General features: G+C 45.5%; 1 protein-coding gene across 1 annotated transcript in view; it reads right to left on the bottom strand.

Moving 5' to 3' along the window:
• The window catches only part of ADAMTS5 (ADAM metallopeptidase with thrombospondin type 1 motif 5), a 39,459-nt gene extending 19,785 nt beyond the window's left edge, over window positions 1–19,674 (bottom strand). Inside the window, exons 1-2 of the mRNA XM_048295700.1 lie at window positions 18,823–19,674; window positions 8,522–8,654 (exon numbers count right to left, since the gene is read on the bottom strand). Coding sequence (XP_048151657.1) covers window positions 8,522–8,654; window positions 18,823–19,674 — 985 coding nt within the window. The remainder of the gene's footprint in view (window positions 1–8,521; window positions 8,655–18,822) is intronic.
• Window positions 19,675–25,828: the final 6,154 nt, after the last annotated feature.

Raw genomic sequence — 25,828 nt, forward strand, 5'->3', positions numbered from 1 at the left:
GCCAATTTTAGCCCCACCCCATTTTGTATGACTCTGAATGTCAAACCAGGCTGTTGAAGAAAAAGAAAAGGCTCCCAGCAGCTGTGTGAAATGATGACTGATTGAGAATGGGTTCGTAGATCATCTGCTGTTTTCTACTTAATGAAGCATCTTACTGGTGCTGACAGTTCCCACCGAGTGAAAATGACATAATATAATTTTACCAGCAGGATGGTGTTTAGTTAAGTTATGCTGTAGGAATGCATGAAATGGTGAAGGAAACAGATGGAGAGGAGGCAGGGTTTGCCCTCTTGTAGCCAAGGAGGAGGTGGCCTGCTTGTAAATTCATCTCAAACTCCAAAGAGACCAACGACCTACATGGAGTAACATCCTCCCCTCACAGCTTTCCCTGCTGAAGGCCAACACCTGCTACAGCCCAACAGGAAACAATACCTTCCATGTGTTCAAAAATGATCTCTGTACCTTGCAGGAATGGGGTGTATCTCCCTATACAAGGTGGGAATACTCCAGAGCAATTAAGTTAAAACTTTCATCCTCTCTGAGGAACAGGACACGAGAGCCCTACAGGGAAACCAAGAGTGCAACAGAGCTGGGCTGGATGTGTGGTGAAGCAACTCTCATATTCCCAGGAGCACTGGGAAGCAAACCAGAACCACAGGATGTCCTGAGCTGGAAAGGACTCACAAGGATCATTCAAGTCCAGCTCCTGGCCCTGCACAGGACAGCTCCATGAATCCCACCCTGTGCCTGAGAGTGTTGTCCAAACATTTCTTGAAGTTTCTGGTTTTCCTTAATACACAGTTCTAGACTATCTGCAGAGTTTCTCTGAGTGAACAGCAGGCAAAATTACTCTCATTCATTTTTCACTGGTATTTCAAGCATAAGAAACAAGAAAACAGAAAATATCCACAACATAGAGCAAGCCAACCCCAGCTTTTGCTAAAGCACAAACCAAGGTGGGTCTCCTGGAAAAAAGCCACCAATCCCTGCTTATGGCCAAGAACTTGAACAGCATGTCAAAGAGCAGCTCTTGCACTCCATCTGACCACAGGACACATGCAAGGTGACACAGCAGGCTGAAAAATGCTGCAGGCACTGTAATTTGTTTTCTCAGAGAAGCTCAGCTCGGATGAAGCATGTGTTTGCCAGTGAGGTCATGCCTTTCACCTAATTTCCAGTTGGGACAACTGGGCTGCAAAAGAAGGTCAAGAGGTTTGCCCCAGGTTACCCCGTGAGTCGGTGGCTCTCAAGGGATCAGGGCTCAGGAAGCTCCTGGCTCAACATTCCTCAGGCTAATCACCAGCCCAGACCTTCTGCATTAGCCTCCTGCCCTCCCCTCGCTAAACTAAGATTTCATGAGGGAACTCTGTCAAAATAAAACCATTTCTTCTGGCATGGGCTCTTTTTCCAACTCCTGTGAGTATGTGACTCCTTCTTAAGAAATTCATGCTGGTATCACTCAGGAATCCTCCTGAAGTCATGATGGACCTAAGCAATAACAATTAATAAAGCTGGTGTTTTTATAAAACAGAAGTGATTTGAATTACACAAGCTTACAAAAAGATTGCATTGAATATAAAACTGGCCATTCCTCTTTTTTATATTATTGAGCTTTCCTTCCAGTTTTCTTTTCTTTGACTGCTATCAGCCACTTACGAAAGAAAAAGGATTAAAAAAAATCACTCTCTCTTTTCAATCTCCAGCCCAGAAGCAGTTTTTAATATTTCTGGCTTAAAAGAGTTCTTCAGACTCAACAAAACAATAGTCTGGAGTGCAGCTTCTTCTCAGGAGCAGACATAAAAAAAAAAGCCCCAATCAGACATTCACCCACCAGTGCTGCAGACTTTACACAAAACAAACCTGTGCTGAGCTGGCTCATTGTAACAGACTTGTGGGAGATCACAGACACATCACCCCTGTCAGACAGGCAATTCCCAGGCAAGATTCTGCCCAGCCACTGTGGGCCAGGCAATCACAGACTGCTGTGTCCACACAGACTTAAATAATCATTAAAAAGATGTGGCCTTGGAGGTCCCCACTACATCTGCTGCACTAATTAATGGGGCATGTAGAAGAGAAATGTTCATTTTAATGAAGAAGTGGGAGAGGGTGACACCTATTTCACACCTGTTCAACTCAGAGGAACTTGGAAAGAATGTAATTCACAGCAGTTCATGGTAAATGAATGAACTCTGTGGGAGTACACAGTGCAGGAATGTAAAAATTGTATTGCCTGCTGCCTTTTATTGGGCAATTCTGCCTTCCTACTCTGTACCAGAAGCACCTTCCCCACAAAAGTTACCTTATTGTATCGGTATTGTCTACCTGCCAAGGAGGAAAGCAATCCCTACTCTACCCTGCAGTCTGGAAGGCTGGAGGCACAGGCTGAACACTGAGCTTCTTTTAGGATCATAAAATCAGAGATCACTTAGGTTGGAAAAGACCATTGGGTACAACCATAAACCTGACACTGCCAAAGCCACCACTAAACCATGTCCTTAACATATTTTTTGATAAGGACTGCTGTGAAATATTAGGCAAAACACAGAGTTTTACAGTTTGCTTTAAGCACCACGTCTGCTGCAGGTGGAACGATGATATATTTTATATTACAAGTTAATAAAAATATTTCTGGGCAAGCCAAGAATTTTTATTCTAAATTTTAACCAGCAACCTTTTAGACAGCTGATGTTTGCTTTTTGAGGCATCAGCTTAATTTTCTGCCCCACCTTCAGCTCTTGTGAAGGCTTAGCTTTGTCTGCCCATCTCTTCATCAAAAGGGGTACGTTCATGGAGGCTTAATTTGAGAGCTTTTGCAAGCAGAAGTTAAAACAGAACTTTGAAAAAAGGTTCAAAGAGGAGGAATCAAGTAATTTTCCTGATGCATGTCAGCAGAGAAGGCTTGGATGAGTGTACTCTCTCGGTTTTTTGTTGTTTTAAGAAAGCAAATCTGCCTAATTATGATTACCTGGATATTCGTCTAAACATCATCTGTCATGAAGGAAACATAATATGAGACTCAGACAACCTCCACTGTTTTTTTCATGTGGCTGTGAGACTCTGTGCCCTTGGCAATGTATCCCCCTTGAAATGAAAGGCTACAGGAGATTTGTAGCTGTCAGGTCTAAAGCTTGCCTTTATCTGCTTTATCTTGACAGCCTTGAAATCAAAGGGCTGCATGTTCAGCAGAACATGGGGAAGAAGAGATTGCTGTATTTAGTTACTTTTGAGTGTACACAAAATGAGCACATGTGGTAAAACAAGGAGTGGGAGTATCTTTTGACTCTTCTATGGACATCAAAAGAAAGACTCCTTTAAGTATCACACACGTTGTTCTCGGTTTCATTTGTCACTGAAGAAGGGTCAGAATCAGAGTCTGCTGTGAGTTAGACATGGTATTCCTTCCTCAGTGGCCTACAGCTCCAACACAGCTCAGGCTCTGAATAAATAGCTCCAATCCACTCATAGTTCATGGTATTCTGATGTTATTTCAGTGAACCAGGTGAACAGAGATGCCAGGAGGGATACCTCACTTCTAAAATGCCTTTTTTTACAGAAAATTATGCTCTCAAATACATTTTGCTGATGTAGCTCGTGACACTTTTGTCCTCAGTGGTGACAGAGGCCACAGAATGATGCCATGCTGGAAAAGATTTGGTATCATACTCCTTACTTAATATATGAAGAAAATTCTTGGCTGTGAGGATGGTGAGGCCCTGGCACAGGGAAGCTGTGGCTGGCCCCATCCCTGGAAGTGTCCAAGGCCAGCTTGGAGCAACCTGGGACAGTAGAAGGTGTCACTGCCCATGGCAGGGGTGGGACTGGATCATTTTTAAGGCCCCTTCCAATCCAAACCATTCCATGATTTTCTAGCTTTAGTTTCTGTGCAGTCCCTTGGTTTCAGGCATTACACAGCCCAGCTGTGGAGGATGTTGTGATAACTCCTCATAACCACAGAAAATGATGCTGAGCAGGGACCTTGAAAAGGCATCCTGTGCATCCCTCTGCCCTGGGGTAGGATCAGCATCCCCTGAGCCACAGCTGCTTCAGCCAGCTGGCTCCTGTGAGCCTCCAGAAACAGAGCCTCCCCAAGCACTTCAGTCCTGCCCTCAACTGTCCTGCTTAGATGATTTTGGCTAATGCTTAAAGCAAATCTTCCCTGCTGCAATTGCAGGCCATTACCCCTTGTGCTGTCCCAGGTGGACAGGCGGAATGATTTATTATGCAAATTTTTGCAGTGATTTTTTAAACATATTTGAAGGCTGCTTTTATCCCACCCTTTGGTCTTCCCTCCCCAAAAGTCACATGTGAAAGATAAAAGGAAACTAATGAACAAAGGTTTAATGAGTTCCACGTAGCAATGCTAAAGCTATAGCCTAAAAATAAAATACTTGGAAAGAACATCAGTAAACCATATTACTCAGGAGGACAGAAGGAGTAACTGCCTGCCAGAGTGTTTGTGTAACAGAGGAGTAGGAACATTGCAAAAGGTCAAATGAACATTATCACTGAGAAAAAAGGCTGTATTGGCTCTTTTTTTAAAAGTAAGTTTCTCAAGATTGATGGAAAGAACAAAGATAGATCGATTTAAGCTGTTAGACCCATGTAACTCCCACGGAGCTGAACTGGAGCTTTGCCTGCTTGAAGGCTGCAGGAAGGATGCTTTTGTATTTAAGGACTAGATCAAAACTCAAGAGACTCTAGGTCAAAACTCAAGTTTAATTCTTGGCTTTCCCTGGGATCCTTTTGTGATTTGGGGAAACTTCCTATTGATAAAACAAGCAGTAGCTTCATCTATATCCCCTTGAACTCTCCTCATTTTGCTTTTGTAGATAGCAAACTGTTTAAGGTGGTGGGCTGTCTGCTGAAGCATGTGAGACTCCAGCAGAAACCTTCTGACCATGACTGTACCTCAAAACACAGCACCAAGCTGCCAAACATGGATATAACCCATCACAAAATACGTTAAATGTAATTCCAACAGATTGACTGTGCCTGTTGCTGATGCTGGATCATGCTTATCTTCACTTTATAGCTCAGCACTGTCAAAGCAACAAATCTTCAACCCAAAAGTCCAGAGTATCAGAGTGAAAATCTCATTGTTTTTGTTTCCTGATGGTTATTTTAATAAGGGATATATGGAGAAGCAATACAGTGCTGCCCTATGAAAAACATTAAAGAACTTGAGATTATGAGCAATCTCAGGTTCTTCAATGCTCTCCTCCACATGTCCCCAAGAGGCAGGGAAGTGCGTGAAGCAAGGAAACATCATTTTTACAGACAACAAGCTGCTGATAACAAAGGCTTGGAGAATGCTACACACTGTGCCTAAGCTCAGACAGCTCTGCAGAGCTGTGGAGGTGTAGCTGAAGGAGCTGCTAGGAGTAAAAAAAAGCATCCATATGCCACAACATGGTGATGAACTGATGATTGCAGGCAAGAATCCAGGGGGTTATTTTTGTGAAAATGAAGCTGCTGTTGTCCCAGCTGACAGCAGCATGTCCCCTGCTAGAAAATAACCAGATATGGATTTACTGTTGGTGGCTGGATGTCTTGGCAGGCTATGATTTCAAAATAACATTTATGGTATTATCAGGGCCCCCCTGTATTCTCAGGAGAAACAGGATTACCAGATTTTAAGTTACAAGGTTTCTTCCTGATGCTTTTATGTTGCATTATCCTCTTTTTTTCCCCATTTGACTTTGGAGTCAAGCTATTACTGATTTTCCTACATGCAAGTAGGACAAGATTCAGGTCCTACCTTATCAAACTTTATATAAAGATCTCTACCTCTTATTGCCAGCTAATCAGTTGTACCAAGAATTTGGCTGCATCTATTCCTTCCTGTGCTCTCCTTTACAGGCCTGTGGAGGTTTTGCCTGTTGCTGCCCATCCATTCTCTCCCCCTCAAAAACCACTAGTCAAAATCTATCTATTTTATCTGAAAGAAATAAAACAAACATCTCACGCGTGATGTGGCACAAACCCTGGCAACTGAAGCAGCAGGTTTATTCTGCAGCAAGCTGCTTTTTGGCTTCCTGTGCACCAATCCAACCTGAGCCCCTGGGCTGGGCATCCATCCTCCTGTCAGGTTTAGCTGCAGTTCAATTTACTTTGGTTGCCTTCCAGAGAAAGAATTTGAGCCTGGAAAATGCTCTTGGATCCTTCACAGGGGAAACAAGAGCAATCACATCCCCCTGGAAGCCACAGCGAGGACACTCTGAGAATCAAGTCCATGTTAATGGTGCTGCATCTGCTCCCCATGCACAAAAACAGCTGAGAGTGACTCTCCTTCACTCAGTGGCTCACCTTGACCTTCCTACTGCCAGAAAAGAACATCTCAGGCTCAGAGCATCCCCTCTGACTGAGGAACTGAGCCACTGTAAAATTAAAGCTACACCCTGCCCACAGGATAGGGGGAACTTGAAGATTTCTGGATTGTAGGAAGAAACCTGGTCTCCAAATAAAATAAAGCAAGGTTTTCCCCAAAGTGCTTAACTAAAGGATATCCATGCCACACTTTTATTTTTCATCCTTTTTTGACCTTTGATTTAAGTACTCAAGCAATTTTAGCTGTTTTTTCTTCTCAGCTTCTCCTACTTCAGGCCACACACACAAAGATCATTCTGTGACCTGACACCCCTCCTTTCTTAAAAACTTCTGGTGAGGAGGAAAAAAAAGGATGTTATTTTAAACAGCCTCAAAGTAGAGGTTTTATGTCCATTAGGGTTCTTATTTATTCATTTCAATTCATACCTTTTTTACATTGAAAATTATAGTTTTTAGAGATTCCTGTAAATTCCTAGGTATGAAAATGGCCTTTCTCCAAAATGTGCTTCTAGATCACTAAAAATAATTCACTTTTGCTTATATTTTCTCTGTGTGGAATTCAAGGTAACAATGTGAACATTAGCTGCTCATCCCTGTCTTTACTGATCTGTGTTCTTTCATTTTTAATCTACCTAAAAATGTATTTATTGCTGATAAAATGGCAGGAAAGACATTGCTTTCCTCTTCACACACCAGGTCCATCAACACTGGCACCACGAGGCAGCTCCTCACCCAACCCTGCCCACTGACCCTCAGCAGAGGCATCACTTCTGGGTGCAAGGGGACACAAGCAGTGTCCCCAGCACGCTGGCTCTGAATGACAGGCTAAGTTTGCCATCTAACACATCCCAGGTTTGTGACGGCTCATTCACAGCATCCACATCCCATGTGAACCTGTCTTTCTGCACTGCTGTAGCTATCTCCAAATGCACTGAATTAGTGACTCCAGAGGAGTTTTTATTTTGTTTTGACAAAATTGCTTACTAAAATAAAACTTCTGCTTTGGGGGTTCATCTTGACACAGTATTTCATGTTTTCATGCAACGCCCGATCCCCTCTCCAGCCACTACTGATGTAACTCCTTTGCAGAGCTATAAGAGGAGCAGGGTTAGGATCACTTGTCACTGAACAGTCAGGTCATTTTCCATCCTTGGTGACCTCTGTTTCCTGAGCTATATGTATAAGGCACTCAGATCTCAGCCTCTACCTGCAAGCTCCTTGAAAATGGAACCACTGCAATGATACTCCCAAAGCAAACTTTACTTCGGTTTGGCACGAGGTACAAGGCAATTCAGCAGCTGGCTCTCTGTGGAAGTTCTCCTTTCCTTGTTATTTCCTTCCAAGAATATTACAAAAAAAAAGAAAAAAGAAAAAAAGAACATTCTCCACTTTTAAATTGCGGTTCACTCCCCAAAGTGAATAGCCCTTATAGCAAATGCATTTCCAGCGAACACAGTTCACAAAATACCAGTAAATTAAACGTGATCAAGATGGCAGCAGTCACTCTGAAGGGATATATCATGACAGATGTAATATACAAGACCACAAACTTTCTTCTGTCACTAATTCTATCTTAAACCCTTCTGAAGGGTACATGCAAGGCTCCTGATTTAATTGCTGTCCACTGAGGTAGAAACTGAAACAAAGCTGAACAGGTTTTTTGACCAAACCTTTACACCTAAATACTATTTAACTTATTATAGGATTCATAAAGGTGGAATTTCCATACATTTACGAAGATATTAGAATTATGTTGGTTTTGTTGCCACAACAGCTTTTCTCTGCAGGTAATACAAGGGAAAAAATCTTCCTAACGGTAGCACATGCAACAAGTTGAAAAATGTGACTTATTTTCCAATAAATAAACGCATGCAAATGACAACAGATGGGCCAAAAGCTTTCTCAGGAGGGCCATGCATTGACATCTTTGGGCAGTAGCAGCAGCCTTTGAATTTTCACTTCAACTGCTGCTTAGAAAGGCCACTGTCAGGGAGGAAACACCTACTGTGCGCCTTCCCCTGCCTTCTGATCCCTTATTAGTTAACCCTGAAGTGCATATGTACACAGCCCTAATCCCCAGGCGGGGCTCTGGGCCGGGGGAAATCTGGAATTAATTGCGGGGTATTTTGGTTCCTAATGCAGCTGTTGCGAGTGTTTGGCTTGGCGGGGGAACAGAAAAGGCACTGCATACCAATTTCGTGAGCCACCGTAAATGCTGCGTGGAGGCCGTCGTCTTCAATCACCGCGCAGCTGCGCTCGGGGGAGCAGATGGTCCCAACGTCTGCCATTCCCAGGGTATCACAGGAATGATGCCCACACAAATCCTGCCCCAGAAGGGAGAAAAAAAAATTCAAAAAATCATTAAATTAAGTTTTGGCACTCAGCAGTAACAACCGGTTAAAGTCGCCTTCGGCAACAGCAGGACCTGGATGAAAATATCAACGTAAGGTTCCAGCTAAAGATGTTAAAGGCACAGCAAGCCAGTCTATGGTAAGGTCAGTGGGAGTATTTTTATGGACTTTAACAGAATTTGGATACATTCTGAAGCTAATTGCTGTTAGTTACATTTGTATTTCTGCGGTGCTCACACTTGCATTGAGGTAGGTACCTCAAACATTCTGTGAAAGCATTTCCTCATGGACAATAAAACCAGAAAATTCTTTTTATTTACACTGACAGAAAGCTTCAGCTTTCTGATCAGTCCTTGAGCCAGAGATCACCTTGCTTTTCTGAAGCAAATCTTATACCTGCACTTAAAAGAAATGACATTGTTACGCGTGAAACCTCCTTTTGCATCTGTAAAGCAGTACAATTAATAGTGTGTTACCCAATAATATACCAAGCACTTAAGCAATTCTCAGAGATTGCTGAGAGTCAGTGATACGAGAGAGTGCAAAATCCCAACAACTCAACCACTTCTCCCACACGTAGATATGGGGTGTCTCCAAAAACCGTGCAGGTAGCATTAGGTTTTTCCTTTCAGCTTTGGTCAGACATTGTGGTTTTATCACCAGCAGTAACTTTTCTGTGCTTCTGTTGGAGCAGAGGGAAGAATATTAGTGTGAATGTGCATATGTCTACATCTTTTGGATGAGAAGGAAAAGTAGGGGCCATGCTATTTGGAACACTTCAACGTTTCATTGTGGTTGAATGAAACTGTCATTTTCAAGGCATGACAAATGGTATTATCAAAATGATCAAAGAGCACTTTTTTCCCTTCATTTTTAAGATTCTCTTCTTCCCTTCTGATCTCTTTCTATAAAGACTTTCTTTAATGAAGCCTTTCATAATTAATCCATCTGAATAAGAGACACCTTGCAGGAGGCTTCAGAGCAGCAGTTCACTGATTATGACAGGTTAGGCAAACTTGGAAATGCAGAGGATTCAAATCCCACTGAAGTCAAAGAAAACCACACAGAGTTCACAGATACTGTGACAGAGCATCTCTTTACAAACATACACACAAAAAAAGAAAAAAGGTGTTGGGTTTTTTTTCCAAAGAAAGAAATTTTTCAAGCTGAAATACAAAGCAATATTACATATATGGAGGAGAAATTTCAGGCTCAGTTCTGGCTTCCAGGTATCTGGGAACTCTTGGTAAATTCACTCTTGTTGCTACTTAACACCAAGCTTTAAATGCCTCACTACCAATGACCAAAACAGCCTGGCAAGAAGAGAGGGAATGTAGTTGGAAAGTATTGAATTTCCAAATTTTCACAGGTGTAATCCATGGTTTAAGGAAAACTTCCATTCTGTACCACTGCAGATAATATGCAGACAATTTTCTAAGCCCCCAGGCCCCAAGACTTTGCCTCTTGCTCTGCATGGGTTATGGGAAGTATGGGATGCATATTTCAAAGTATTTTAAAAGAAATGCACAATTTTTCCAGTTCTGTTTAGGCAAATAAGCTTTGCATCATTTTCAGCAGCTCTCAACCAGCGTTGGGAGAGGCCGCAAGTGAGGTCATGTTATTCTTATGTCACATATCTGGGGCATATTCAACAAAGAAGACACCATCCTTAAACTCCTACTACTTTTGTTTGGGTTCATATCCGATTAACCCTTTACACTGAACTTGGTCCTTCTCACCCTCCACAACTCCCTGACAGGAGGGTGCAGCTGGGTGGGGCCAGGCTCTGCTCCCAAGGAACTATCAATGGGACAAGGAGACACAGTCTTAAACTGGATGTGTAGGCTGGACATTAAGAAGAATTTCTTCATAAAAAGGGTGATTAGATATTGGAAAGGGCTGCCCAGGGAGGTTTGGTGTCCCCATCCCTGGAGGTGTCCAAGGAATGACTGTATGTGGACTCAGTGCCATGGTCTGGTTTACAAGGTGGTGTTCAGCCACAGGTTGGACTCAATGATTTCAGAGGTCATTTCCAACCTAACTGATCCTGTGATTCTGTGACAGAGCAATCTGACCTGAATCCACACAAGCAGCTGAACTGAAATTCTTACACAAGTACCAAAAAGCACATAAATCAGACAGAAAGCAACTTACTGGAGGAGGGCAGGACAGGTTGACAGTGCCAGTAATAGTATAAACTGCATTAATTCAGGCTTTGCCTCTGCAGGCAGATTCTATATCACTCATCTGCTCTTGTATTTGGGTGTCATTATCACGTAGATTCTGACATCAGTGCTGCTCCCAGTGTAGGCACAATGGTATCAGCACCCAGATGCCTCATGCCAGTCAGGATTTACTCCCATTTGCACACAAGAAGCAGCTATGCTGGGAATTTACACCAGCAGGCACAGCCAGACCTCACAATGATTCACCAGATTTCATGACACAAATACAACTAAAAGAATATAATTTCTCTAAGTAGGCACTCTCATAAACTTCCATAGAGCTAATTCTGATGGGATGTGTAGAGCCGGGAACATTAGGGCAGGGATGTTACCATAGTCTCACCTCAGCATTTCAAAAGCTGTGCACAGGACTGCATTACACTGTCTTCCCTAGACATTAGGGCTGTACCAGAGGCTGGTCCTAGGAAATCCCACAGCAGGAAAGACATGATTCTGCAAACTGCTTCTATGTAAAATCACCTAGCTCCTCCAATTCCTCAAAGACAGCTGGAAAACAGGTGTCCTCAGACAGTGTGCGACCAGCCATCCCCAGAAAGGAGAAGAGTGACCACTCTGGGGTCAGAAAGTGGTGGCCAGTGCTGCAGCAAAGCAGCCCAGCAGCTCCGTGGCCAAGTCCTTGTGGCCCCCCAGCAGTCGGTGTGGGAGTCCTGCAGCCGCTGCCAAATCCCAGCTGGGAAACAGCAGAGGGGCTTGTAAAGGATTCTGGGAACAAGGACAGGAAATATTTTCTGGCATTAGCTCCTTTGTAAGAAGCTGTTAGGGGGATGTCTGTGGGTTGCCCATCTGCTGCTAGAGCAGGGCATGCCATGGCTGTGCTTTGAGCAGAGCACGGATTGAGCATCATGGTTCTCCCTGCCAATTCCAGCCCTTGGATGCTCATTTGCAGCTAAGGCTGATATTGTCAATAACCATTTAGGCAGATTACTGAAAGCTCAGCTCCTCTGTGTTGTCATTGTCTCACTCATTCTTTCCTTCTCCTGCCTCTGCACGATTTGAACTGGAATATATTTCTATTCATGGTATATACTATAAACAGAACTGCAGCCTATCAAGCAGCATTTCTGAGACAAATACTCTGAAAAGTTTGCTTTTGGGTCAATTCACCAATACTAGCTTCTAAACAGCTTTATTTCAAACGATGTTACTGAAAATCATGCCTGCTTACCCATCAAACACTGGCTTATGGATTATTTGTTACCAAAATCAATAATTACGTTGTTTTTTGCTTTCCTGGGCAGTCCTGGAAAGCAGTCTACTACTTTCATGAAGTAAACTTTCTGGGAGTACACTAAAAGGTTTTATTTTCCTGGAAAATATTTTAATTTTTTGTTAAAAACAGGCTTCAGTGTAATGATGCAATCCTAAAAAATCTGTGTGGGTAGCCTCAACTTTTCATACTCCAGCTAAAGCACGAGGAAAGAGGCGACTCATGATACATAAAATCAGTTTCCAATTATTATTTCACTCTGTTTCTTTTAGAAAAAGAAAGTTACTCAGTTCTGTATACTCAATTGCCTTGAATCAGTGGCAGAAGCTTTAAAGAATGTTTTTTGATATTTCTAAAGAAGGAAAGCAGCCTGGCCCTTGATCCGCTTTACAGTAGTTTCATAGCAGAAGAATGACAAGGAAATGCATTTGCTATGCAGGAGGCAATAGATGCTAAGACTTAAGCTTTGGCAAAGGAGTGGCTTAGTAAAGCTAAGCTGTACATCACAAGTCTGGTAGTTAATTAGACAGCTCATTAGAGGCCAAGATTTCTTGGCATTCTAAATCCATCAGGAGCAGCTGGCTGGCTGCCATGTATACATGGCATTTTTGTGAAGGGAGATAAGTGTCACCATGTCCTGGCTGGAGCAGGGAGTTTATTTCACCTGAAACGTGTTCAGTAGGTTTCAGAACAAGAACAAACTGTTTAGTGAAACCTGGTATTAGGTCAGAGCCTGCTGACCAGATCTAAACCAGGATGTGAGCACCAACGAGGACAATTTGGTGGAAGGTAAGGGTGGAAGAACACGTCCTCAGGTGTTTTATCTACCCCTCATAGGGCTTGCAGTTTGGGATCCTGTGGGCCTCTAAGTGCCACAGTTTCACAGTCTGGAACAGCTGGGCACTTTGCTTACTGGGGTTCAGATGTTTCATGTTTCTCCACCTTTGCCCCTGAGGGATGCTGAGCCTACAGAGCTTCTCAGATCAGAATGAGAGGAACCCACAGGATTAGGCTTTGTACCAGGCCAAGCTGCACATCACCTTCTTGTAATGCACAGCTAAAACCTTTACAGTTCTGTTCACTTGCTCTTCTGGTTCCTTTACAACAGCTCATCAGCTAAAGCCTTTTCCCAGTAAGAATGTGATCCAGCTACAAATTCCTTCCAGGGATGAGGCCAGCTAGAAGAATGTTTCTTAGGAGAGCACTGTATGGTCTACACCAGGCTACTGCCATGCACACAGGGAGCTCTGGCTCCTCCTGAAGCAGCCCCTGTGCCCAAGGTTTCTCTAGCCCAGGCTGCACCTGAAGTGCAGTCAGTGAAGTGATCCAATTTTTGGTCCCTATTGCTCATCCTCCTTCTTTCCCACTGAACAGCCTGTGGTAAATTACAGAAACAGCCTTCTCTCCATGCTTGAGGAACCCAGACCACCTCAGTCCAAGTGCTGCACTCCACTCAGCGGCTTCAGGTCATGATTCCTCTCGTTCTCACCATATGAATTACTCACTACACAGTGACAGACCTTTGGTCAGAGGGGTGGAAAGTTTCCTTAACACCTGGAACAGCTTACGACCTCCTGGTTAAGGACCCCTCCTGGGAGGTGGGCGATACAGACCTAAAACCCCTCAAGCAGAGGAAGGAATTAAGCACGACTTTCCGACTTCCAGCAGCAGCGTTCCCACCGCAGCCCTGGGCAGGGAGGCTGGGCGAGGTGGTGTTAGGAACACACACATCCACCCTCCCTTGTGCTCCTCGGCAAAGTGGGTGAACTTTTATTGATGTCACAGCAACGTGGAATGGCACACGTGGTTTAAAGAAGTAATGTTGAACAAACAGAAAGGATTCAGGGTGAGGAAGGACTCCTGTCAGACTCACTGGGTTACTGCTCTGGGCTTTCCTGGCCACATTCTGAGAGAGTGGCCAAAACCTGGCTCCCTTCTGAGGAAAACCACAAGGGTGATACCTGCCATATCTACCAAAACAAAACCCACATGTTTTTCTCCAGTAGGTTAGCTTAAAAATTGAGGTCGTTTGCTTTTGGGGTTCATGTGATAAATACGGGCCTGAGGCTTAGGCATTTGAAAGAAAACACAGCAGAGTTATGCAAACCACAGATTATTTAAAAATATGGACAAAATGCACATAAAGCATTTGGAATCTGCATGGGGAGGAGAAGTTTCAGTTACAAAACTGGTGACTGGTGACCAAGTAAAAATGTGTGATTTAACCTGCCTAAGCCACAATTCCTTTGTGGGAAAACTCCACACCATCTCTCTAGATCAGGGTGAATCAAACTTCTCCTCTATCAGTTATGTCCCACTTTATTTTCCCTAGGGACATTATTTAAATGTATTAGACGTGCAACAAAGTTGGTGAAAACACTGTGAAACTGCTAGACACATCACACTACCATTTCTTCAGAGTAATAATAACAACCAGTGAAATCTATTCTATTGATCATTGGTACAGTGACTTGTTTTACTACTAGGGGATAATAATTGTTGGAAGATGGTAATAGAGAAAAGAAGAAAAAAAAAAAAAGAAAAAGAAGAAGAAAGAAGTAGAGCTAAAGAAAGCATGTGCGCCATGCAATGAAATAATCATCTACAGAGCTGAGATAATACAAAGCTTGCTGTTAAATTTCAACAGCACTGCCAGATGGACAGTTAAACTAAATCAAACATACCAGCCCCATATAATTACTGTGTAGGAAAAGGCAGGACAGTGGCCTTTGGCTTTAGCATGAACTCTAGCTTGAGCCAGGCATGATGGAACTATCACAGATGATGCTAACAAGCACTTAGGAAAGGATTTTTTCTTGCTCCTAATGTCTGTATCTACTGTGAGAAACATCTATTTTAATCTTCAGATGATTCAGAACTGGGGGGAGAGGAAGAGAGCTGGATTTTGTCCAAATGCATTCAATAGTTCACTTGAAATTTAACTAAGGGCCATTAATGAAACAGATTGGATGAATTCTAGAGGATAATTGCAGAGCAGGCTGGACCTCAGAAAAAAGATCAGTGTGAGTTCAACTGCAGATTGCAAGTCCCATCTAATCTGTTTTGCTACTGTGACAAATAATCTGGCAAGTGTTTTGTTGCACCCATAAAAATCTGAAGATTGTCTGCTTCCAGCTTCTGCAAACTGTTCACAATAAAAAAGGCTGAAACAGACTAAACTCTAAATTTGCTGTTGACTTCACTGCCACTGAGAACCAGTGATGAAACACTGAATTCTAAATTTGCTGTTGACTCCATTGCCACTGAGAGCAAGTGATCTAATCTCCAGGGAAGGAGGGCTTTGCAAGCTCTTCCTCCTCCCCACCACACAGCCACTTCCCTATGGGGTGGAGAACTCACGTGGCCACCAGAATTGAATCCCTGCACCACCATATTCCATGGAGGATGCTCTAAGATTCACGCGGCCCTAAGATTTACAGCTGCTGTCAAGGACTCAACCACAAAGTTGTTCAACAGCAGGGGACCCGTGAACTCTTCAAGGCTGTTATGGTCAAGCTGCCTTGAGGAAATTTAGAAATATCAGAAAATTATCACGTTTTCTGACTGTTAAGTCAGAGCTCTGTCGTGCTTGATCCTGCTCATCGTAGGTCAAAATGAGAGATGGGATCACTGGGAAAATACACTTGTCATTATCAGATTTAAATAATCATTGTGGAACCCAACTAAATTCCTGCAATATTTAGTGACAGATAATTTCTGTGTCCACTGCAGGTTTTCACAACGGCCAGGCATGTTCCTCTAGTGCTCCTTTCATCTACAGAGTAAACATAAGGACCCACTGCAGCTAATGGACCCTTGCCATCACTGATAAGCAACACAAAGCCTAAAACCAGCTTTAACATGTTGCCTGTATCATCCCAAACTGAATTCATGTTCACAGTGATTTACTATGGTCTGCAGCATAATTGCTTTAAAGCCCTTATCCAATTAAATACAGATTATGACCAGAAGGAAGTGGCTGTTTTAACTCAGAATCAGTAAATTTCCTTCTAAATTTTTTCGCATGGGAAGTGCTTCCTAGTATGAATGATGATGATGACCATAATTTGAACTTATATAACATAATTTGAACCACTACTAATTTAATAATAAAGGAGAGCTGCCAATGCACTCTCAGTCTATCAATGGTTACTAATTTATCTTTGAAGAAGTAAAGACAACCACAGAGGGCAAAGCAACACTGCTGAATTCTGTCGGGATTCTTCCCTCACGAGGAACTCAAATAAAGCCCTCTTTTGGTGTAAAAAAACAACATCCAAGCAAATGTCACTCTGGAACAAAGATAATTATTATATTAGGGATTTGTATGGCACCAGCCATGCACAATGCAGATTCTATCTACACAAAACCAGTTCCATACAGCCGAGGCCAGGCATTCAGCTGACAAACGATCTGCAAATATTATTCTATTGACGGAGAGACACGAAGCTCAAGGTGGCCTCAGTTAGTAAACAACGATGGAAAATGTACCTCACACGTTTGCCCAAGGCCTGAAACCCGCAGCACTTAGAAAGAGACATCTGGATGTTTAAAAATCAGCATGACGATATTCAGAGCCCATCAAAACACGCAGCCACGGCTTGGCGTCGTGTAGCTTAGCAACCAACTTCATCCATCCAAAACAGAGTTGTAAAAGTGGTGCTCTCCTGCCAACTGCTGCCACTCTCATTGAAAAGCTAAACTGGAAAAAATCTCTCCTTTAGTTCAAAGTGGGGCTGTTTTCTCCAGGAAACATGTCCACTGCTTTTTCATCCTTTAACCCTTTTCGTGTTTACATTCCACGGGGAGCAAATAGATTCATGTTGACATTTCAAGGGTAAGCATATAAAAATCGTGTGGGCTCACACACACTCCCTGCAAAGAACATCATGAACACATGTAGCAAGAAACTCCAGTCTGGTTCTTAGTTCAGTCAAACACTGCCAAACAATGTTCGTGTGCACACAGCAAAGCATTAAAGCAGATTAAGTTGTCCTGAATTGCATCTAGGAGCTAATCCCAGAGTTAAAGCTGTTAAAATGTAAACCAAGAGAACACAAGCCTGTGCTTTTTTTCTCATAAAGCAGCCCTGAGCAGCAGTACAAGCAACATTTGCATCTTAAGAGTGGAAGCAGATCACAGGAACTACGGTGTTTTGCTGATTTTGAGTACTACTTACATCCCAAAGAAGTAACTCTATGCATTGCTCACGAGTCTTTGACAGTGGATTATTGATTAACAGCACCCTCTCACTCTGACAGGAGGGTGTCCATGCAAAGAAATACAGCTGAGCATCTATAAAGCAGGTGCACTTTAGAGTCGTATCCTATCTCAATCCAAATTAACTTAATAATTGATGTTACGTTAATTAATTGTCCGAATTGTCATACAGCCCAGGGAAATAAGTGGGAATACTGGCAGGGAGAAACACTCTTCAGAGAGAAATGATGGATGCTGGCCCGGGCTTAATAAGCCATTAGATAAGATGTTTATATCAAAACCCAGAAGCTTTCTGACCCAGTCCAGGTAGCCTGCTTTCATTCAGGTTATAGTGATAAAAAAATGAAAGCTTGCACATTATACTGATGGGCTTTAAACTGCTAAAAGAGGCTCCTGTTGTACAAGCGATGCCTGACTGACACAGAACCTAATGTCTCAACTATTTACAGCTAGAAAAGCGAGCCAGGCGCTTTTTTTCCCCCTTCTGGAGCAACTCCTTCCACAAACCATCCAAAGCATCCTTTTTGGCAGGCTCCTGCGATGTAGCAAAGCCGGAGAACTCAAATGAACGGAAAGTCATGCAGTTATTTTTTTCGTACTTGGGGAAAGGGAAAAAAAGAAAACACCAAACCCAAACCGCTGCAGGGATATTCTTACAGAAGAACTTCATTGCATAAACTCGGCCACATGTCTACCAGAGCAATGTCCCTTAACGACCTCTGGCAACGCAATTAATCAACAACCCAGCGTGGAGCAACAGGACACACCTTTGCATGGGCAACACCGGCCACATCCAACCCACAACTGATCAGGGCACTCACCTGGGGGACAAGACAGGGACTGCAGTCCCTTGCCACCAGCCCAACTCAGCTTGTGCAGCTCTGTTTACCTGCGGTCTGCATTTACGTCCTACACTTGAACCACAAGTGCTGCCGGCTTCCAGCGCGGTGGAGCTATTCTTGCTGGAAATAGCGTCCCAATGTGCTCCACAAGCAGGACGTCTGTACTCTTAAGGTGCTCTCCACCACTTTCACTAGCAGGTTTGTTTGGGGACTAATTTAGTTTAGGAAGTACTATCAGCCCTTCCTGCCTGGACCACCTCTGCAGAGAGAGAGGAGCCACTGGGACAGACAGGACAAAGTCACGTCTCAAGCAGAGGGACTTTAGGCTGAGTCCCACGACCAAAGTTCCCACCTCTCCACCTGGCTGGGGTCCCAGCACTGCACTGGTGCACCCACAGCAGGGCTGACAGCACAGGACAGGGGACGCACACATCTCAACCCCTCTGCCACGCCGGCAGCTGTGCACGGGTGCCGGTCCCTGATGGAAGAGCTGGATCCACGAGAGGGGAGGCAACCCGTGGGCAAAGCCGAGCAGGGCGACTGGAGGTCCACCAGCCCGGCCACCCCACGCTCGAGGGACACCTCGTCGCTGTCACGGCCATGCCTGTGGCCAGGGCCATGCCTACCTCGCGGGTGAAGAGGATGGCGGCATCGTAGTGCTCCTCGTGGTCGTCGTCGAGGCGGTTGTGCTGGTGCTGCCACTTGCAGAAGTTCTTGAGCGTGGTGGCGGCGTTCCTGTTGACCTCCAGCCCCTTCTCCTTGTCGCCCAGCGCCACCACCTTCACCACGGCCAGCCGCACGTGGTTCTCCAGGCTGGCGTGCGCGTAGAGCCGGGAGGCGATGGAGGCCAGGGTGAGCAGGTAGTGCTGCAGCCCCTTCCCGTACTTGCGCACCATGGAGGCGTCGGCCACCAGCAGCAGCTCCACCTGCCGGGCCCGGGACACGGAGCGCCGCCGCCGCCGCCGCCGCCCGTCCCCGCCCGCCGGCCCGGCGGGGTCTCGGGTCTCGCAGCTGGTGCGGGCCGGCACCGTCTCGAAGCTGAAGCTCTCCCTGCGGAAGACGTGAGGGGTGCGGGCCGGGCCCTCGCCATAGATCCGCGCTCCGGCCTCTCCCCGCGGGCCGCGGCGCGCCGGGCGCACGGTGTAGCGGGAGCGGCCCACGGCGAAGAAGCCGTCGAGGCCGCCGCAGAGGTTGAAGACGGCGAGCGAACGCGGGCTGCCGTCCACCGTGCCGCGGTAGTGGCAGCGCGGCCCGTCGCGCTCCAGGTCGAGCAGGAAGCGCTGTCCCCCGGCGTAGAGCACGTAGCCCGCCCTGCCGCCCCCCGCGTAGGTCGGGTCGAGGCGCCGCACGGCCCCGCGGGGCGGCCCGGGGGCGGGGGGCCGGGCGGGCGGCGCGCCGGGCTCGGCAGGTGCGGGCGGCGGCGGCGCGGCGCGGCCGGCACGGGCGGCCAGCAGCAGCCACAGCAGCGCCGGCAGCATCCTCGCCTCGGCGCGGGGCAGCGGGGTGGCGGTGATAGTAATTATAGTAGTAATAATGATGATAATAACGGGAGACGGCGTTGGAAGGAGCCCGCCGGCGGAGCGCGGCAGCGTAGTTAAGGGATGGGAAGAAAAGGGGAGATGCGGGGAAGGGAAAAAAGAAAGAACAAAAAAAAAGAAGAAGAAGAAAAAAGTTCTCCCTCCCGAAGTCAAGTGTGAGTGGGAGAGAAAAAAATGTCAACAAAAGCCGCTCGCGTGTGAACTTTGTGTTTCTCTGCAGGGAAGAGCCGGGAGCACATGGAAGGAGAGAGAGAGAGAGGCAAAAAAAAAAAAAAAAAAAAAAAAATTAAAAAAAAAAAAAAAAATCCCAAATCGCTGCTGCCGGGGAGGCAAAGTGAGGAGAGAGGAAAAGGAGGAGAGACGGCTCGGAGCCGGCAAGTAGAGAAGTTTGAGCACTTCCCACTCCTCTTCCACTTCTCTGCTGTAGTCACCGGATCATCACCAGCAGCTGCAGCAGGGGCAGGTCTGCTGCGACTCGGCACTTTCTCGGGGCTCCGGTGGGCTCCTTTCCTTCTTTTGCCCTCTTTTGTTTTGAAGAGAAGGAGGAGTAGGGGAGAGAAGAAATTCAGGCACCCAAAACCGCCTCGATCGTCTCCGGTGAGATGGTTAAAAAGAAAAAAAAAAAAAAAAAAAAAGAAAAAAGCCCAAGAAGCGGAAAACGTCCTGGATTTCTGTAAAAGCCCCCTCCCTGTATCTTTCCTGTTGTTGTTGTTGTTATCCCCAGTCTGTCGATGTGAACAAGAGGAGAAGGGAGAGAAATGTGAAGATGAGAGGAGGTGGAACAATGAATTTATAGCGGAATGCCATCCTGCAATGGCAATTTCAACAATTCGTCACTGCAGGCTGCCTCTTAAAGGGAGAGCTTCAAAACCACCACTCCCACACTTCCTTCTCATTTAATCAGACAGAAGGAGAAACTTGAGGGGAGGCGGAAAGGGGGAGGGGGGGCGGCTTCGGGAGGAGGAGAAAACCAGCTAGAGTGAGCGGGAGAGAGGGAAGCAGGAGAGGAGAAGAGCCGGAGGAAGCCGGGAACGCGAAGAGAGGGACCGGCAGGAGAAAGATGTTCGTGTGTGTGTGTGAAAAACGCGAGGTTTGCCCCGAATCGCTGGGAGCCGCAGAGCCACGCGGGGCTCGGGATGTCCCCGGGCCGGCAGGGCTGTGCTTACCTCGCGTCCTGCCGGGGCTGCGGCTCGCAGTGCTCGGGGAGGAGGAGGAGAGGTCCGTGCCTGGCTCCGGAGGCAGCGAGGGAGCGGCCGCGGCTCTGCCGGGTTGATGGAGCGGCGGGGGCAGCGGGGAGGGGGTCCCGCCGTGTCCCCGCTCGGCCCCGGCCCCTGCCCCGGGCAGCGCCGAACTTCCCGTCTTTGTCTGGGCAGCCGGTCTGCACCCAGCCTGTCATTAAGGGCCGGCAAGCTGTCATCCACTTGGGCGGACTGTGATTCCCCCGAGCCCCGGCAGCAGGGTGGGCGGGGAGGAGGTAATGCTTGCTCTGACCTTCGAGGTGACTTCGGACCCTTAGATCTCCCCCCCGCTGTCACACAGACCCACTAACCCGGTCCACTCGTCTGCCACTCCCTGCTCGGGGCTCCGGCAGGGGCACCGCAGAGGGCAGGTGACTGCAGTCACCTTTGCACCTAAACATTGCCAATGGAGTGAGGGGAGATGGCAAACAGCTCATTCCCTGCCGAGGTCATGGGCTGGAAGGGCTCTGGGAAGGTGAGAGCAACGGGGCTCCTGAGGATTCTGACTCATTTCCCCTTGCTGAGGTCCAGACCCCCCACTGAGAAACAAAAGTGTGTGTTTGTCCCATGTTTCCTCTCCACATCCCAAGACAGTGCCAGGAACAGGTGTTCTCTGGCTGCAGGACTCCACAGGGCTGCAGGTCTCCAACCTCATCCTCACCTGCAAGCAGCAACTCAGCCTGACCACTCTGTCTGGAAGAGAAGGACGTGCACACCTGTAATGCTTGGCAGGGTCAGGATGGGGGCTGGGATGCACAGACCTGCCCCAGTAGCTTCCAGGGGTTGCTTTGTGAGTCCACCGCTTCTCTAAGGGACAGCTTAACTAAAGCCACAAAGGCTCCAAAAATTAATATTCCCATGTTAATGATTGCATTAACATAACCCTGAGGTTGTGCTTATGAAATAAGCACCGAAGTTTTGCAGGTGTTCATTCTTCTTTTTCCATTTTTCTGGAAATGGTGATACCTGCGAATTAAAGTTCATTTCTCAACCTCCTGGTGGTTTCTTTTTCTGCATTTCAGTGTTCTATCATCACCAAAAATTCTTGACTGGAGTCAGTAAGTTTCAAAATTAATAAGAGTTATATTTTAGGAAGGACACGTTAACTTTTTTGGGCATTGGGCCAGGACTATTCAACATTTAAAAATTTAAACATTTTCTCAGTTACTTTAAACTTGTTATAAAGTTAAAAGACCAGAAAAAAAATTTAAAGGGAGAGAGAGAGAAGACATATTTTGATTGAAAAAAGAACCTGTGATTTTCTTGGATGGGTTTTACTTTTCCTTTGAGCCTAATGCATGTCTGCTCAGCACCAACAATATTTTTATTGACTTCACTGGGACCTGATCAAGCCCTGGATTTGCAAATATGTCTGGGTCCAAAATCCCAGATACCCCTGGGAGAGGTGCTAGAGATGAGATCTGGGATAAGGAATGTATTTTGGATAAGAACCTCAGCAAGTCTCATTAAAGAAGTGTTAGTTTGTCAATGAAAAGGCATATGGTGCACAAGAGGCCAGTGTAATGTTCTCCCAGGCTGCAGCCTAATTCCAACTGTCCGGCCATATAACCTTGGAAAAACAGGAATGCTTAGAAAGGCTGGTGATAATTAAATGGTGTGTCCCACTGCTCATCTCTGGAGTTGTCTTTAATTTCCCAAATGACAGAAGAAGTTGGCTGGGCTGCCCTGTTTCACTGAGCAAGGATCCAGGCTTTCCAGGAAGGTACAAATTAGTTTGTGCAAATTACCTCACAGATTAGGAAATCTGTCCTGTTTACATTTCAAAACTGCAATAACTCAGCACAGCAGTGCAATAATGGAAAGAGGGGCCAGTCATGCCTCGTGCAAGGAGAGGGAGCATCTTTTAGTCTGAGAGCCTGGAAGTGCAAGGATAAATCACTAGAATGAATCATCTCTTTCCTCACAGTTTTGCCCTCTTAGCCTCTTTTTACAGTTACAGCACTGCCTTTAAACAAGAAATCCTGTTAGCATGTCCCAAGTTGTGGATGACACTAAATCCTTGTCAAACAGTTCTGACCTGGAAATTTCAAGGCTGACCTTCCCCAACTGAGAGATAGAGAGCCACAAATCCTCAATTAGCTTTGAGGCACAACACAAGTTTTGTACACTTTGGATCAAATTCAATCCCGATGAAAGACGACGCAATCCTCTGGAGTGTCTGTGAGCTACGAGCTGCTGTCATTACAGTTGTGTTCCACCCCCTGCGTTCGTCCATGAAACCCTTCAAATAAGTGCCTGGGTAGCAGGGCATTCCTGATCCTACAGTGTTTTAGCCACATAAGAAACTGCTCTGAGCATTATAAACACTCACATGAAGGAGTAGCTTGAGAGATGTGGAGATGCTGGCAAAGATGTTAATGATTTTATCCAGGTGTCCTTCCAATTCTTTATAAAAAGGTCCTGTTTTACATCACCTCTTTTTCAATTTTCAGGCACATTAGAAGGGGTAGAAAACCATAAATCCAAGGTCCTGTGTCTGCCCACAGCCCCCTGACAGTAGTCAAGGCCTAGCAGGGATGTCCCACCCAACACACCTGTCTTTCACCATGAATTTAACTCTTCCTTCCTGGAAATTAAAATACTTCTGTTCAGCTTTCATTGTTCTGGTGTTAGGGCTGTCTGGCATTTCTCTGTCATTGCACAGGGAGGATGGCAATTACTGTGGGAAGTAACATTTGTTCTGTAAAATTACAAGAAGGCCGAATCACACCCAAGAAATTTGCCCGCCCAACATGTTCTAAATACCAACAAGTCAGCATTTGATAGATCACGATCGACACAGAGCTACAGCTGGGAATGGACCCGGGCTTGGGTAAGATCCTATCCAAAAATCTACCTGTAGGAACACAATTCTTAACATAGGGCAGCTTTCTCCCTCCTGAGGGTCAAAAGCCTCTGTTCTGTTAACTTGATAGGAAATTTTATGATGATGATGATCAGAGGGATGGAGCAGCTCTGCTAATGAGGAGAGGCTGAGAAAACTGGGATTGTTCAGCCTGGAGAGAGAAGATTTTGGGGTGACCTAATGCAGCCTTCCAGTCCCTGAAGGGAACGTAGAGGAAAGATGGAGCAAGATTATTTATAAGAGCCTGTAATGACAAGACAAGGGGGAATTACTTCAAATCAAAAGAGAGTATGTTTAGATTAGATATTAGGAAAAAATTTATACTCTGAGAGTGGTGAGGCACTTGAGCAGGTTGCCCAGAGAAACTGTGGGTGCCTCATCCCTGGAAGCATCCAAGGCCATGGTTTCTTGGTCTTGCAGCAGTTTTAACAATGCAAACATTATGATTACAGTGCTCAAGGCTGCTCATTTTAAAGCTTCCCTACAGTGATGCACTAAAACCACTGAAGAAATTTATTTCTAAAGAGCTCATTATGAAATAAAATCCTCATTATAAGTAATTCTGCAAAGTACTCTTACAGATTAATATTTTAGGCTAGTGTTCTGGATATTCCAGCATTCAGAATAAGTTAAACAGCCTTTAACCCCCACCCTAAGATGGCAACACAATCAATATTACCTCTTTTTTTGGACCATGTGTCTTTCTTTCTGTGGCTTGGATGCTGTGAAAACCCACTCAGATGGAGACCTCCTGGCAGCTGTTTTGAGTGACTCTATCTTGCATGTTGATATTGAAATGGGTTTGTGGTTGACAAATAAGACAACACCACCATTATTGGTGCATCCTTCCTGCCAGTCTCACCAGATGTGTTGGGAGTTGAGTGCTCCTGGAGACTGAGGTAACTTCTGCATCCTTCTCCTCTTGCCTGTGGCAAAGGCAGCTCGCTGTGGGCTGCACCTTCTCCCATTTCCACAGTTGGCATTCCCTCCACACACAGCTGGCATTTCCAAGGAGTCCAGGACAAAGTTTTTACAGGCCTGTAGTGGTTTATTTAAAGGTAAAGTAACATCTACCTCAGAAAAACAATCAGGAAGTATTTTCACAAGGAAGACACAGGCTGGTGCTCCTCAGTTTCTTGGATGCCATTAGCCAGGTTGTGCCCCTCACAAGCCACCCCTGCATTTGGCCACCACCCATAGCTGTTGTAACTGGCCAGGCTCTTCAGTTTAAACAAAACCATGAACTTAAAGCCGTCACATTTGGTGAGGAATGCAAATGTTTTTGGTGTGAACACTGTGGCTCTAAGGCAAAATGTTTTACTTGCTTCTTTATGGTCAACAACATCTTCAAGGGAGCAAAGGAGACGCCTTTGGCTTGGGGTTTGTGTTTTTGTAAGTGGCATGTGCAAGCACTTGATCAAGGGTATCACAGTTCAAGCAGGCTGAAAATTTTACATTTAACACCAGCTTCATTTTTCTGTCAGAGCTGAGGAGGCGGCCCTGAGGGGTGTGGAGTTAAGTGGGTTGGGCACTTCTAAAATACCGCGTTGTTTTACTGTAACAACACAAGAATATTATGCGTTTGTGGGTACCGTATCAAATTAAAATAGGAAACTGCCCGAGGCCTGGCTAGAAATCAGATTGTTGAGGTATCAGCTCATGGAGGAGGAAAAGAGATTTCTGCAAGATTAATCACATATAAAAATATATCACGTAATAAAAGTACACCTCTTACAGGTATCTAGGGGAGGGGTGAGCTGACTGATAAAAGAAGCAATGAGATTGTCCAGTTAAGAGGAAAAGGAGCTGTAAATGACAAATTGTATTTCTTACATTTTCAGGCATTAACCTGGAGAATAGACTGGAATGGGGTCCTCACCTTCCAACAACTGCTGCAAGAAATGGACTCATATAAGCCGTAACACAAGTGAATAATTGTGACCATTGAACCTACCATGAATTTTGTTTAAAAACACATGTCGGGTGGAGG

The sequence above is a fragment of the Corvus hawaiiensis genome, chromosome 2 (assembly GCF_020740725.1).
Source record: "Corvus hawaiiensis isolate bCorHaw1 chromosome 2, bCorHaw1.pri.cur, whole genome shotgun sequence".
NCBI lineage: Eukaryota > Metazoa > Chordata > Aves > Passeriformes > Corvidae > Corvus > Corvus hawaiiensis.